General features: G+C 48.0%; 1 protein-coding gene across 1 annotated transcript; it reads left to right on the top strand.

The window, feature by feature from the left end:
• The first annotated feature begins 505 nt into the window (after positions 1–505).
• LOC128272603 (cytochrome c oxidase subunit NDUFA4) lies at positions 506–1,487 on the top strand. The gene is made up of 3 exons (XM_053010439.1): positions 506–657; positions 823–969; positions 1,102–1,487. The coding sequence occupies exons 1-3, from the start codon at positions 616–618 to the stop codon at positions 1,159–1,161; spliced, it is 249 nt and encodes an 82-aa protein (XP_052866399.1). The 5' UTR covers positions 506–615; the 3' UTR covers positions 1,162–1,487.
• The last annotated feature ends 14,666 nt before the right edge of the window (positions 1,488–16,153 follow it).

The raw sequence follows: 16,153 nt of genomic DNA, 5'->3' as shown, positions 1-16,153 counted from the left end.
CCAAAAGTCTTAATTATCGCGTTTTTTTGCTGTTTTCAAGTTTGTGCGAAACAACCACGAAACTGAATTGAATGCGAAATTCGTCCTCAAAACTCTTGTTTCCAATCACCGTTTTGCCATCAGATTAGACCCACGGTACACGGTATCGCCCACCTATTTTCTTTTATCAATTCAGACAAATCCATTTGCCAAATCAAAACGTTTCGCGATATGGCTTTCGTACGGCTCAATAAGTTTTGCAAATGGCATTTGCGTAGGTCAGTTACCTGTTATCTGTAGATGCGAAATGTGTCGCTAATCGTCCAAGATAAAGGGCATGTGCAAAAATATAAATGGCATGTGCGAACAAACCACAAATACATTCCTTTGATAAGACATCGATTGAGAATTCATTTGCTTGCAACATTATGTTCTACATTGGATCATCAAGTTCTTGTAACTTGTATAGGGCTGTTCTCACGAACCGGTACAAAACCAAGACGTCAAACGCCACTTTTCCAACAGAGTTTTTTCATCAATCGGTTCGCTCGCCTTCAAAGATATTCTGGCTGCCCCAGTGCGCGGTGTGTAAAAAGAATCAATTTTCCTCCGAAAAAGCTATAGAAATCCAGCAAAATGCAGGGCCTAACTATGGCTAGTTTGAAGAAAAACCCAGCGGTATGTATTGAAACGACAATAACCAGAAATTGTCGGCAAAACACGCGTTTGTTGGTTACGTCACAGTGTAGCGCAGACTGCACTTTTGTGTATCCAAAAATTGCAGTAATCAACATTATTTGCACTAATTAAGTATGTAATATTTTTTTGTATTTCATACTTCAGCTGATCCCGCTGTACGTTTGTATTGTCATGGGGGCGGCAGGCTCTGTGTTCTACACCCTTCGTCTAGCCCTTCGTAGTCCTGAAGTCACCTGGTCCCGTAAGAACAATCCGGAACCGTGGGAGGAATTCAGAACCAAGCAGCATAAGGTGACATTGCGGTGTTATATAAAGTTGTTCTCCCACAAGCAAAGGATCATGCAGCGGAAAAACCACTTATAAATAGTTCTCTCCTTCGTGGCACTGGTGGTAAACAAACCCTTTCTGTTTATCTATTTACAGTTCTACTCTCCGGTCAGAGACTACTCGAAGATCGAAAGCCCGGCTCCAAAGTACGATTAAGTTGGTAAACAGTATTATCAACTATAGAAGCCGCCGGCTAGAATGAGACAGCAAACAGTTATCCTTACCATCGAAAGGACTAGATCAGCGAACGTTCCCCATAGTAGTGCGCTTTAATCTATCGTTCAAAACAGCCGCAGGAATGATTGATTTAGTCAAATGCGATCGATCAAATGGTACCAAAAGCACTATGGGTTTCAAGTAACGGAAACCCGCATCGAGCCTATTGGAGCTTATTCTAGTTTGGTTGGCGTTGCGAATTCTTATTTGTAAATGAGGTCCGAAGTTTGATGCGCGGTTAATAAAATCTGCTGTTTGAGAAATTATTCCATGCTGCGAATTTTCCTTATGCTGTGCGAAATAATGACTTATTAGAACAGAATGACTTACCAATGGCGGTTGATGGTGCATTAAAATATATTTTATCCGAAAAACACTGACCCACTAATCTGAGATGAGGGTGCTAAATAGAGGAAACTAAATGGAGGTGGACGAACTATGATGGTTCCTGAATTGCCTAGGAAGCAGAATAGCAAATAAGAATTTGAAATCTATGATAGATGTATACGAAGGTTCTTCCAAATCTGTTTCAGAGCTCTTCGTGAGTCATGATTAGATTTGTACCGTTTCCGTCGGGCCGTGACTACTGGCTCTTTGCGGATCTCAAAAAGATGCTCCAGGAAAAAAGATTTGGCTCGAATGAGGAGGTGATCTACTGAGGCTCATTTTGAGTCAAAAAACAAATCGTGCTAGAAACATGGCATTGAAAAGTTAGAGAAGCGTGGAATGATTGTATTACACTTGAAGGAGATTATGTTAATGAATCTCGGAACTCGGTTAGTCTCGGGACTTATTGAACGATGTGTTATAGCCGACCAGCTGGGTGCATTAAGCGAGAGAAAGAAAGAAATACAGAGAGAATTTTTCATTCGGGTTGACTCGGGTGTCAGGTTCTTCATCAAAGTAAGGTTCGAAGTTTCAAAGTTAGGTTCAAAAAATTAGATTCATCAAAATGGATCATACAAACAAATTCAAAAACTTCAACTTTTGCCGGGGTCGGACGCGTTTTGTGCGCGCGTGTGAGATAGATCGAATTTTACCGTGTTTTGCGGTTCCGGTTAAAGGTGGTCGATTTTTCGGCAACGGTTCGGTCGTTCGGTTTGCGCGTTTTCTTTCTCTCCTTTCCGGCTGCGCTTCTGTGAAGAAAAACGAACCCCAACGGACACTGTGGAGCAGAGAAAAGAGTCTCGGGGAAAGAAAAACCGACAGGGAGCGTGGGTGGAAGCCAAGCGTGTCCGAGTAGAGGGAAACGGCAACAGCAAAAACAGCGGAACCGCACCCGTCCGAGGATGAGTCGCGCAGCGCCGCACTGCAAAAGTGGACGGTGACATCTTGGCCCCACACAGGTCACACATGCTGGCCCCGTTCGTGGCGTTCCTGGAACGTCTTTTTCTTCACCCATCGCCCCAACACGCATCCAGCGCGCGCCGCTGGTGCTCTAACGGTTCGTATGAGAAAGGAAAGCGAAACGGAACACGGATGAAGTTTGCAATTTGATAAGAAAATCGAAGAAAGCGCCTCGTTCTGGGTGGGGAGCGTGTTTGGTGAGTGTATGTGGAGTGTGATGTACATCGTGATGTGTAGCCGTAGCAACGACGGGCCAACGGAGGGATTTTCATCGACTTCAAGAAAGTGCTATCCAACGATTGGCTGCTACGCGGAGGTGTGAAAAAGAATAGCGAGGCTTTGTTTATTCACCACAAGTCGAAAGTGTGGTCCTTGTTACGCGACTGCGAGTCCAGAGTCCCATTTCACGAATCCTTGCGAAATAGTTCGAATTAAGTTACGTTAAAAGTGTACCGAGCGCGTTTGTCCAGCCAGTGGGGCGTGATCGAAAATTTTCATGCAAACCAGTACCTTGGACTGCTGTCCAAGCGACGCCTGTTAAGGACCTTCGAGTCCGCGTTGAGAGGGATGTGAAAGGCCGTGCAGCGAAAGAGGTGCGTGAAAAAGTGTGAAAATATGGCACAACATTCGCGGTCCGAATTTCAACGATAAAAACCAGGCGCTGGGCTTGGCCCGTTGCCATTGGCAAACGAAGCAAAAGGATGCGCTGTGCGCGTGTGTGCAGTTTCGGTGTGTCAGTGTGTGAGTAGCCTTCGCGTTCAAATGCGCACGCGGTGCGTGCATTGTGTGATGATTACTGATTGCCGAGGAAAGGCAGAGCACGACACAGAAACCGACCCGTGAGCTCACCAACACACGCAGAACGGGACGTATCCTTACGCGCTGTTCTGCCAACATTTCGCGGGGCGCAACCAACGTCGGGGTTTCCCCTACATAGTCACAGCGGCCCAGGAAGAAAGATAAAAACAATTGGATTTGGCAGCAATTGCCACCAATTCAATCACCGTCTGCTGCTAACCCACGTTCTAGCAGAGCGCCATTGAGCTTCCAGCATTCTTCCTTGCCAGAAAAGTAACAAAAGTAAACAAGCATCATGCCGATTCCAGTGTTTCTCGAAGGTGGGTTTCTCTCTGTTGCATTAATAATAGGACATAACTTTTGTTTCTATTTCTGGCTCAATAATATCATCATTCGTTACTAACGTCATACTCGCAGTCTGATCAACTAATGATGTGAGACGGAGACCGATATTTTTCAATTTTTAATAATCTGCGCCAAAAACAATCCATCGTTGATAGTTCTCGGACGTTGGCTGCTCATTCGCAAAGCAGAAAAATTGAACTGCTTCCAACAAGGCTCCACACTCCGGTCTGTTCCGGTTTGGTGCGTGCTGCGTTGTTGTTTTCCGGCCACGCTTTCAAGCGTAGCCGTGCGCGTTATCGCGATTCCGATAACTTCTTAACCAAGCGCCGCGTACGGAGGTTCTTGGAGTGGCATTCAAGGTTCCTTCTATCGAAGTCCAATAATCTCGAGCCGCGTATAAGACACCGCATACTGGCGGCAGAGATAGCTAAGAAGACAATGGATGAACTTCTTGCGAGTCTCGTTTCGCTAAACAAGAATGATTCAATTGCCTTCGGTGCGGTCGCTGGACCATCGAAGAATTGGTGCGAAAGAAAATGTTTGGCGTTGTCCTATCATCATCCGGTACCTATGTTTTGTTCAATGACTTTTCAGTTTCAATATTGGCAATCATTAGCAGTGCTGCTGAAACTGGGATTTCAAATTCAGTCATACATAAAGATACACTTAAATGATTGTATTGTTTTAGTTGATTATTATACGGAACTCAGTTCTTCCAACACACTGATGACACTACGGAATGTTTTATCATTTTTGTGGCGGTCCCACACTTTTATTAAGTTAAGTGGCAACGGTTCGCGTGACTGAAATAGGCCCTAAAAACAAAGCATAATTGCGCAATGGTTGAGCTTTTTTGTGACCGGGCTCCCGCGTGGCTCTTTTTCCATTTCTATTTCCTCACAGAATGCAACTTGCGTCATGCGGGACTGTCCGTTCGTCTTTTTGTTTCTGCGTTGTTTACATTCCGCGCTTTCCACACTATTCTGGGCTGGGTCGACGACGCATCAAAAATTGAATTAAAGCCGTCCTACGAACGGGCTCCCCGCCTGACATGTTGCAAGGCGACGAAGGAAAAAAAAATCCCAAAGAGACAAGACACAATCGGCCGCCGATGGCAACCACCGTCCACCATACAAAGAAGGGAATTTATTTATTTTTTTTACCACACACTATTCCAACTCATGTGAGTCGCGTCGCGGCCGATGGGGTTTTAGCAGCCACGGGACCGGAATATTGAACGACTCACAGAATGGTGGTCCGCTTCCGGTTGGGCTTTCCTTGGCACCACGAACACGTGATGCGAAAACGAGTTTCACGATTTGTTTACGTAATTTTTCACTTTTTTTTTATTGTGTTTTTATGAGTGCGACCTTTTCTCTTTGATATCGGACGCTCACGATTTATAAAGCAAGGACACTCCGGCAGAAATAATAAACAGTGTCAAAATTCATAAACACTGGTAGGCAGGCTTTCGCCTCACTATTCTCTTTTGAGATGAAACAACACAAACGGAGTTTTTGTATCATCCAGAACCGCGCTGTGGCTCTGTAGTCAGCAAAATAATCAATACCATAATCCTCGCTTGTTTGTCGCTGGGCAAACTACGTTCGCTTTTGATGCATCTTCCAAACACAGATGCGGCGGCCCGGGGTAAAGCAGCTGGTTTATGTTGCGAGAAAGCAAAGTCATTCTACACCACCACCAACCGCTCCTTTCTGGGTCTGCCAATGGGCCCTCGAACCTCGAAAAGGGTGTCCCATTGCCAGAACCCCTGGTAACCCCTGGGCACCAGCGGCACACATCACACACCGACACCTTCGCACGCAGAGCGTAGAACACGTGCGTAACAAGGAGGAACTGACGCACGTGCGCACGCACGCGAGCAGCTGTCAGACGGAGCGCAGGACTTCCATAGCGCCAGAAAGGAGAAAGGCTGGCAAACGACGAATACAAACAAACCTCCTGCGCCCGTCGCGCAACCGTCATGATGGTGTGTGTGTGTGTCAAACACGGCGGCGGCACAAACAGTGACCACCGACGTGATCGTCCGGCTGACAACGTCCTGTTTCGGTAGCATCTTTTCCCATGTTTTTCACTCCCCAATTCCGTTTGTTCCGATGGACTCGAGGATAGTTTTTCGGTGGCCAAATCATTGTTCGATCTGTCCGACAGGTAGCAATATTGCTAAGGAAGGAATTCAGCTCCTCGCAATAACGTTTGGATCAACGTAAAGAGTGTCCATGCTGCTCATAACATAAGCTAAAAGCAAGCAAAAAATAAATCTCGTTACTTTGCCGTCTTGAAGGGAACCATACTCAGTTAACAGGGAAGGCAATCCATTGCAGTCATTTGCGCCATATGTTTATGACAATTACTATGGACACGCGCCTGTGATCACACCGTCATCAGGAATATGAAAAAAAGGTTTCTTAGGTTGAACAAGCCGCTCCACTTAATTGGCGCTCATATTTCAATGTCCGCTGTGCTTGATTCCCCACAAACGATGTCATTTCTGCGATATCTGACTCCGGACCACCGAGACCGTTTGACAGAACAAGTGGAAGTTATTGCTTCATACGCTCTCAACCACGCAGATACCGATCTCCATCATCTCCCATGTGTGTGGGACACTGTCTCTCCACGAACAATTGTTCGTCGTGATTTATAAATCAACCCACGAGCAGCCGCAGTCAGCACATAATACACCACCCAGTCAGCGCGGACACACGGCAGCTGCCAAAGGACACCGCCGCCGCCGCGCACGGTGAGGACAGCATTCTCTGGCCGGTCGTCGTCGGTGTGTTCGGCCGACCCATGTCCGCGCAAGGAATGCATTTATGTGGGGTACTCCAAAATAAGTGTACAATGTTATGCTTGCCGCATGCGGCACAGGTAGACTCAACAGGAGGCCCACTACAATGTTGTGCCCGGACCCGGACCCTGCGCGGGCTTTCAAACATTGTATTTCGTGTGTGTCTGTGTGTTTAGTAACCAACGCCCAAACGAACGACAAGGTTAGTTGGTGGCAGCCTCCCTCTCTCTAGGGAACGACCCCTGGCACAGCAGAGTGTGGCCGCCGCACCACGGTCGCCAGCGAACCAACCATGTGACGGTCGGGTTCGTGAGCAAAATATGAAACTTTCAGCACATGTTATCTACATTTCTGCACCCTCTCTCTACGCTCAAGATCACCCCGCGTGTGTGTGTGTGAGTGTTCCAGGGCGAGACTAATAGACGCGTCGAATTCGGCAACATAGAATCGAATTGCCCAGAGTCATGTGAAGGGCTCGTGGAACCGACTGGAACCGATCTTCGATTGACACACTTCCAGCCATACATCGTTCCCGTGCATGCCGGCGCTAATTAATTATGTCATTAATTTTCCATGCTCTCGGGTGGGCTCGATGGAGTCCAACATAAGCCGATCGAACACAGCCGTTCCGCTCAACAATAGCGGTCCACCAGTAGCGGCCTTTTGGTAGACACTAGAAGGGATCGGATCTTGCTCGTACGATTAAGCCATAAATTGAGCCACTACTTCCTTCAGCTTGTTATCGCTAAATAGCGCAATAATTGAAATATTACATTTTCCTTCTCGCGCGAGCGCTGGGCCTTTTATCTGCGAACCTGCGACCTGCCAGTCAGCTCTAGCGGCGCGGTCTAACGCCAGAGCACCTTGTTGGGCACGATTTAATGACAAACGCTGTGCCTTTAATTACCACTCAGTGGACACACTTCGCAAATCCGCGAACGCGCCTGGCCCTGCATAATCGCCACTGCGCACCACCCGCCAACCGACTTAGTACCTTGGTACTGGGTGTGGGTGTTACCACAGATAACAAGTTGTCAGATTTCTCCGGTTTCGATCCGAAGTGTAGAACCACCTCACGGTGCTCCATTTTACGGCGGGCCAATCACTTTTCTTTTTTGGTCTGCTCACATTCCGCTAATGTGTTGACGGTTTTTATCAGCTCTTGGCATGGCCCGGTCCCAACCGACCGGTCCTACAAACTTTTTAATTACTTTCAAGGGGGGGGGGGCGGTAAGAAACATCGCGCGCCCCAGTGTTCCGCCAGGTTCCGACGACGACTGGGCTCTCCGTCTAGGCGGTCGAACGGAGTGTTGTTCTTAACATTTGGTACATGTTATGCTGTGAGCGCACTAATCACGATCCCACGACGTTTGAGACGGAGGCAGCATGATTGATTTTGAAAATACGCTTAAATTTGTTCCCAATTCGTTCTCGAGGACATTCGACCGGCTAAACCTTCAGCCATTAACCTGATTGATTGAATCTTGCGCTTTGAAGCAAAAGTTTGTGTAAGCGTTCACTTTGAATCCCGATCTATTTGTTGTGGTAAATTATTAAATTAGTTTTAATCGTTTTCATCATTCATCGCCGCGTCACGTCACTTTCACCGTCATCGCCGCCGATCGCACCGTAATTTGATTTTCACCGCACTCTTACAGCCTTTGGCACTGTTTTCTTCGCCTTTAGTCTTAATTTGTCTTCATTCAAGTCGCTTCCATGGTTCGCTTCTTCAACTGAAAGTCTTGCGTTAAGTTGGCCCTTCCGGTAGCGAAATTTGCACGATTTTTCGCTAATTAACGCCCGTGGAAACATAGGCATATAAAACCTGCTGGTGGAAGTACCGAAAAGAAATTGCTTAATTTCATAATCAACGCATCCACGAACACAAAAAACGAGTTATTTGTGGAGAGCCAGGGCGAAGAAATCGCCACCGAATGGTCCCAGAAAATCTAGAAGCTCTCCACCGAAAGGTCATACTTTTCTAGTTGCGGCTGCCAACTGTGGCTCCATCGCTCAACGTTGACTTCCGATTGCGTCCATAAAAAGCCATTGATTCATGACCGGTCGGTCGCGGGTGTCTTAGTACAACTTCGCTGGCAAAGATGATGCTCCTCATGGCAAACGGGTTTGGTACACGTTGTTGAGCAAATATCACTTCAAATGAGTCATGCGACGATGACGACGACGCCGGGCACAGAGACACTGCCGCGAAGCGAAACATATGAGAATCAATTTGTCGAGCCGCCCCCCCCCGGTTACGGTTGGTCGTGAGATCGCAAATTGAAGAAGTGTATAATGAGATTCCCACAGCCTGAACCCGAAACATATTGCTGTGACACTTCCGCCATGTGGTAGGCACATTCCCCGTTTGGTCCCCCCATTGTTCTTTGTGAGTGTGGAGAAATTGGGGAGCAGAAACCTCTAAATCCCCAAATGGGAGCAAACCATACCAACAAGGTTTCTTGCCCAATTGTTTCCTGTCTTTGTTGAACATTTTCAATACATTTTTAATCCTAACGTATGGCGCCCCACCTAAAGCCTACAGCTTTTTGGGGCCCTTTCTAGCCCTATTTTCGCGATTGACAGGCGAAAAATCAATATCTCATGATCCACTTCGAATGTTGCGTCGACTTTTTGCCGTTCGTTTTCGGATGATTACTACAGCATATTCGGGCTAGTGCCTGTCTAGTGTTACCTTCCCTTCAGTGTTGTGTGTGCGCATAAATTCAACATTGTTTTGCCCATTTGAAACGCTAGAACGCGCTCGTGTTGCTGGGTGCCAACCTTTGGAGCCCGAGCGAACGTGTAGAACGTCGTCTGCAAGAACTATTGGGGGGAATGCGGGGCACGGCCAACGCGAAAAGAGGCGGTAGAGCACGGAAAACTTTACAGCACCGCCCGGTGAAAGGATACCTAGAAATGGGCTTGTCATTTCGAGGGAACTGACTCTCGATTGTCGTTTAGCTGTGGCGAAGTGGTGCGCCAACCAGCGCTCACTGGTCATAAAATGGTCAGCATGCTCAAACAGGAAGCGCGCAACATTGTACTGTGTGCATTTCAAACAAAAGTAACTCTCACTAGCCGACAGACACCTTTATGTAAAGTTCATGGTCAATCCACGTTGCTAGGGCCGCGTGGAAAAACAGGAAGTGGACCTAAGCTAGGCTAAGCTGTTAGGAACCTGTGTGATGTTTCCAAAAGCACAACAAAGGTAGCGATCCACAAAGTCGGTAAACACGTTTGTCAGCATGTGAATACCCGCCAAATTCCAATAACAAACAGGTTCATCATTATGCTAAGTGATTGTGTGGTGAGCCTTACACAGGGGGTCTATCTTCGACCCAAAATTGTTGTCTGCCTAAACTCTGTGGTGGTGGGGTTACACAATGGTCGTTACAGTCCCGTTGACAATGTCCGAACTTTTACTTCAAAGCCAAAGATTCGCAACTTTCTTCCATAACACCTGCTTGGTCTCTCGGACACTATTTCAAGTCATCCAATTTCGACTTCCTCGTAGGAAACTCAGCCAATACGTATCCCATCGATGAAAATGAATGATGGAGGCCATGGAGCACCTGGCGCTTTCATGGCGCACCAGAAGACACGGCATTTTGGTCGTTTTTCGATCAATGCATGGTTCAAATTGATCATTTGTTGTCAACAGCGATCTGAATTAACCTGGGTTCAGCAGGATTTAGGAGCTTGTGATGCATCACACCTTTCTGTCCCATAAGAAAGTCCTTTTTCTGTAGTCCTCCGACGCTCTTTGCTTGTTAAGTCAAAATCGCCCTTTTTAAAAATTTTAAACCACTCACTGCACTACGATCATTCAAAAACAAGCTTCGACAATCATTTGATGCAATTCTGTAGCAGTTTTCTTCAACAGGTAGCAGAACGGCAACGATCCCCGCAAAACGCTATTTTCAAAAAGCACAAAAGTCGACATGGTCTAACCCTTTCAAAAATCGGTTGCTAACTAAATAAATTTTTTTTCGACCTGACATCCTTTGCATGATGTTGCCAAAAAAGCTGAATGAGGAGAGAAAATTGACAGGTAGACCACTCAGTTTACAATTTCCATTTTCAAGTTTTAGACTTGGTATATGGACATTCTCCACACTCTGCGTGACGCTGTCTACTGAATTGCGCTCGATCATCGATGGGGAAGTCAGCGCCAGTAGCCTGTTGGGCTCTGATTCTCTATTCGATGCTTAACAAGCAGAACCGAACTGGGCAATGCGAGCACCGCCGCCAGTGAACGGCCACCGGTCTCTAGTTACCGGCCGGCAAGCAACTCACCAAAATTTACCATTCTCATATACCACGACGTGGCTGTTCCAGAACGCAATCGTCCGCGTGCCGCGATCGTCTTGGTGCTGTGGTCAAGATCGAGAAAAAGAAACCCCACAAGGATCAGGTGGGGTTGTGGCTCGGCTTCGCGCCACACGATCCCGATCACATGGCACGGTGCACTTACATTGTATGTACATTTGCTATGCGAGTAAGGGCTAGTTAGACATTCTAATGGTCAGCATCGTGGTCGTGGCGGCGGGACTCAAGCGTGAAGAAAAGAGTGAGAGAGAGGCACACGGAGCCCTAAGATGGAAAGTATCTGCAGGCCGGCGCTATGTTGTGACTAATCGTCCGCAGTCTGATTGTACGGCCAATAATTATAGCTACCGTGTGTGCCGACAGTTTGGTCAGATGCCTAATTTATGACTTCGATAAGAGCCAGCGCGCGTTGCACCGCTGGCGTCACGCACAACCCAGCCCAGCCCAAGACACCGGGCAACCTGGGCCGTGATTTATGGAAACGCTGGAGTAGCTAATAGGTGATGAGAGCGCAGCGCACTTGACGTTCCGTGGACCACTGGGACCCACAGTTCGATGTGTGATTTGTGCAAATCAGGTGACGGCCACGTTTGTGTGATTGATGGCTTCTTTGCAACGTAACGGGGGGGCACCACAGGGACATGCCCACCATCGTACGCAAGGCGAAGGGAAAGTGCAAACCTAATCGGCTGCCGTCGCCCCGGTGCTAAGTAACAGGACACGGTAAAAAGTATTCCCGTGCCAATCGAAAGTCAGCGTCACTCGAAATAACTGCCTTCGTGCATGTATTGCCACCGTGTGAATGTTTGGTAAAAGACCCGCCCCCTTTCGACCTCTACATGCAGCTCTGGTCTCGTGTTACTTCGAGCAAAAAAAGGCCACTAATTTGAAAGGTTTTTCTTGCGAGCCCACGTCAGGTGACGGATCGAATCAATCTACTTTTCCCATTCTACAAATAATGCGAAAAGTGTCCTGGAACTTGTCAGACACACGCGACGGGCGCGCTTTTTAAAACATGCTTCGATCGAAACGTATCCAATGCACTCGCCTTCAAGTGTCAGTCCAGTGCTCTAGAACCAGCTGGCGAGAGGGTCCCTTTTGGCTTTTCTATCACGGTTATCTGTCCTGGGGTTTAAAACCCGAAATTCTCACCGCAACTCGCCGGGCTCGGCGCCATGATTAAGCAGCAGCTGCGCTGCCCTCGAGGCCGCAAAATCGCGCATGACTATTTATGGATCAGTTTGTATCAATTTATGTCGCTTAATTGAATCTAATCGCGGTAGCAAAAGTGTCCGCCACACAACTTCCCCCAACTGCCGTCGTCGTGGAGAGACATGGTGATTACCGCGGGCCGTCAATTAATGCCAACCAGCCAAACGTTCCGCCAAAACCTTGCCACACAACTCTTGGAGAGAACTGCAGTGACAGACGGAGCGAACGAATTCCTTGGGCGTCATTCGCGCGCCAAAAAGTGTACCCAAGGCATAAGACCTCCCAGCTGGGGGCACGTTCCGCCGCACCCGGACTCGAAATGATCGACAGAATCGAGTTGGGCTGCCATTTTTTTTTGGACCCCTTGATACTGATCTTTCCCTCGGGACCGAACTAATTGCTGCAAACCCGCTTAACCGGCTGCCGGATCTGGTCTCCGGGTCTTAGCAGTCTCCGGGGTATCACTGCAGGTCGCACCACCACCACCCTCGACCACTGACTGGCTGGGAGGCATAAATTACCGTTTACAGTGATTGACGTGTTCCGCAGCTCTAGCTCTAGCTACTATGGCGCGCGTTTCGTGTACCATTCGAGTTATCTAATTCACGCTGTAATTCTCGCCGTAATTCAATGCCGCAGCAATTGAACCCCGGATCAAGACAACCACGACGATGACAGGCGCGCAGCCCATTGGTCTTTGAGTTACTACGCCGGTCAGTAGCAGCCTGATGTGGTGGCGTAAGTCCAGATGCCTGGGTATTGCTTTATAGTGCGACGAAAGCAATATACAGCCTCGTTGACAACGCAACCGGCAGCCACGCATGTTAAGCGGTTTCTTATTTATTTATGTTTTTATCGTACTCCCCGATTGCTGACCGGGCAATAAGCAAATGGCCATATACTCCTAAAACCCCGCCAGAACAGGAAACCCTAGGAGACGGCTTTGTTTGGGGCATTAGTAGGTTGGCCGTCGGCAAAACCAAGTCCTCGACTGAGATATCGAATGTTTTTTGCACAACAATTGTCTGCGAGTCTTGGCTTTGGTCAGTTTACGAACCCAAACCCAAGATCAAGGTTGGTGGCAACTAAGGGTCCACCCGGAGACTACCTGCCTTGCCCTGACCCCGCAGTATTTTTGTGCAAAAATTGATATGGCTCACGGGTGCGAAACACGATTCCAGGGGGTTGTCCAGCACGACAAGAGTCGCATGCGACGAAACATTGCCGCCGTCGTGTGCCGTACACGCCAGGAACATGACCACACTGCCTAAGCGGACTCGGGGCAGTATCAATCACGCTTTCGGTTTCGTTCGTCCAGACGCGCGCCTTTTGCCTGTACAGCTGTCAGTCAGACGCACGCTTTCGAACGCCTGGTCTTACCGAACCGCGGCCACCACCGGATCAAGGAACGTGTCCCGTCGCCTTAGTTTCATTTTTCTCTTTTTCGGATTCGCTTTGTGTGTCTCATGTCCAGCCCTGGGCCGCGTGTTTCGACGTCTTACTTACGCACACGCCCGAGATGAAGCTGCCGGCGTGGTCCAAAATCAGGCCGATCCGTAACAGGCCTCCGCCTCGATTAGTTCAAGGAGTCGACGACGCTATCAGACTCACCAGGGCGACCTAAGCCATGATGCTGTCGGAGAGGCCCCTCTCAAGATAACTATGTGGCGGTCGTCGGGTCAGTTGCAGAAATGAGGTCGACCTCCGAATCGGGTCGACCAAAACAAAGCTCGGATAATTTTATCTTGTCTCGGGTCGGGCAAGGGAATGGAAGGTTCGCCCCACAACGGCTACCGGCTCTCGGCAGCATATCGGAACAGTTGTTAGACAGTCCTTTGTCCTCCGGGAGGGTTGAGACATTGAGACAGCAGCAACATAAATGAGTTCGCTAATGGCCGGAGGCGGTGATTGTGCGGTGTAAGGGTGTGGAGCGTGCGTGTTAGCGATTAGCTTCGAATAGTTGATAAAAAGGCACACGAATCACGTTTTTGTCAGCAGAGTACCGAAACTGACAGCCAGTTTTTGGTACGCCAATGATCACATGCACTAACGACAAAGATGGTTTGCAAAATTACTGTTCGCTTGTGGCAGGTCCTCCAGAAAGTACTGGCCGCTTTTGAACGCCGTATCGAATGTGTAAATTCAAAGTAATTCGTTCGATTGCCATACCCCAAATCGGTATACGATTTGTCACTAGTGTCATTCATTTGAACCTAATGTTTAGTCGAGCCCGCGAACTTCGTTCCACTGAAAGTTGAGATTTAGAAATAAAGCCAAACGTTCAGTCGAAAGAATAAGTTGAATTAGTTTGACGATTACAGTGACGACGTACGATGAACCTCGAACGAATGAATAAACATCATCGTTTCTCTGGGAATCGACGAAAATGTGCCCTGATAATTAAACGTTTTAAAGGAAAATCCAGTAACGGGATAAATTTTTCCTCTCGATGTTCGATGTACGATTATTCAATGTCCGATTTGATCAACATTCGATTTGACGTACAATTGAAGTTCGGATACAATTTTACTTTTACATTAATTTATAAGTTTTCTTTCAATTCGTGTAGCCCTCATGCCGAACAATTTCCACACCATTTCGGTCGAAATCCAATATTAAATAAACAGTTTTTCGTGGTTGAATTAACTTGTTTTCGCAGAATGCTGGCGGCAATCACTCACTAAATAACCCACAACCTCACTCTAATCACTAAATCAATATCGTATTTGGTTGAAGTCGAAGATTTTTGCTTTCGTCAAAATTACAAATTGCTGATTTTTGGTAAACAATTTTGTTCACCTTTTTTAGAAACTCTAAAACACTCGCTAATGAGTCGGGCAACCTACCGTTTTGCAACCAAGCCAAAACTTTATCATGATGTAACGTGCTGGCTGCCAGTCACCACGTTCATCCATCAAAACAACTTTTGCCTCCTCTAAACCTGGGCTTCATCTTCAATCCTTTTTTTATGCTGACAACGCTGCCGGCTCGACGTTTAATAAGAGCTTTAAATATTGTCCACGTTCTCTCCGCCAACAAAAATTAAAATCAATCAGTCAAGTCTAGACGACAGGTGTCCGGGCGACCAGCCAGCAGCCCAGCAGAGAATGGTCCTTTCATCTGATGCAGCCCTCCGGCCGCGGTCTGGTGGCGGTTTGGCGGTTTTTGCAACAACCCACAAACTTTGAGCGCTCAGAGCGCCACTTTTGTTTTGACGACAAGCCGGCAAGCCGTCTGCTTCGATCGTAGCCTCACGGCACGGCCCTTGGCCACCCATTCAGCTGCTGCTGCTGCTAGGCAAATGACTCTGTTCGTACAGTAATGCCTGTGGCTTGAACGTCATTCATGAGTCTAGAGCACCAACTCGCGCAGTAGACGGAGTTATTTATAACGCAACCAGAAAAGCAATCTTGCGAAAGAGCCTCACGAAGCGAAGAACGTGAATAGGACGCGGACTCTCTCTAGAACTCGCATATCGGCAACGCGCGACGATGTTGCCCAAAGATGCTCTGGCCGGGAACTGGTTTTTTGGAGTAGTGTGGCAGCACCACGTTTGCAGAAGATGCGAGTGTAAGCCGATCGGGCGGGCCGTGGACAATAAAAATAAACCACCGGGAAGAGGGACGATGGCCAGTGACTGCCGCCGCCGCCGCCGCTGCATCTCCAGTTGTGTGGACGACTCGTTGCGTTCGAGCAGCAGCGAATCTCTGCCGACTTGAGGACGTGAAATGGATCGCGTGAAGAATCCGGCGGACCTCTGCGGCTCCCGAAGGACCGTGTGGTCTAGTGGAACAGCAGAGGGACTTTGACTAGGGAAAACCCGGGCCCAGCGGGCACGATGTCGGTGGAATAGCGGGAATCCACGCCGGCACCACCACGTTATGCGCCGGCTTCTGGGAAGGGATCTTTTGTTTCGCAATCATGTTTGCAAACACAGATATACATGAAACAGGCTACAGTTGCCGTGCGACAACCTCTTGGAAAGTGATTCTAGAATTTCTCTTTAATTGGAGTGCGGCAGCACTCATTACTGCTGTCCCCTCTCGGTCGGGGTGTGCACCGTAGAAGCTAAAGATAGTCGTGGAA

This window comes from Anopheles cruzii, chromosome 3 (genome assembly GCF_943734635.1).
Source record: "Anopheles cruzii chromosome 3, idAnoCruzAS_RS32_06, whole genome shotgun sequence".
In the NCBI taxonomy this organism is placed as follows: Eukaryota; Metazoa; Arthropoda; class Insecta; order Diptera; family Culicidae; genus Anopheles; species Anopheles cruzii.
The sequence above is the reverse complement of the archived record's forward strand: the minus strand, read 5'-3'. Positions and strand labels throughout refer to the sequence as shown.

Excerpts from the sequence above, each read along its gene's own strand:
- LOC128272603 (XM_053010439.1), top strand. The coding sequence starts at position 616 with ATGCAGGGCCTAACTATGGCTAGTTTGAAGAAAAACCCAGCG. Across the intron at positions 658-822 it reads GTTTGAAGAAAAACCCAGCG|CTGATCCCGCTGTACGTTTG; the intron begins GTATGTATTGAA and ends TTCATACTTCAG. Across the intron at positions 970-1,101 it reads TCAGAACCAAGCAGCATAAG|TTCTACTCTCCGGTCAGAGA; the intron begins GTGACATTGCGG and ends ATCTATTTACAG.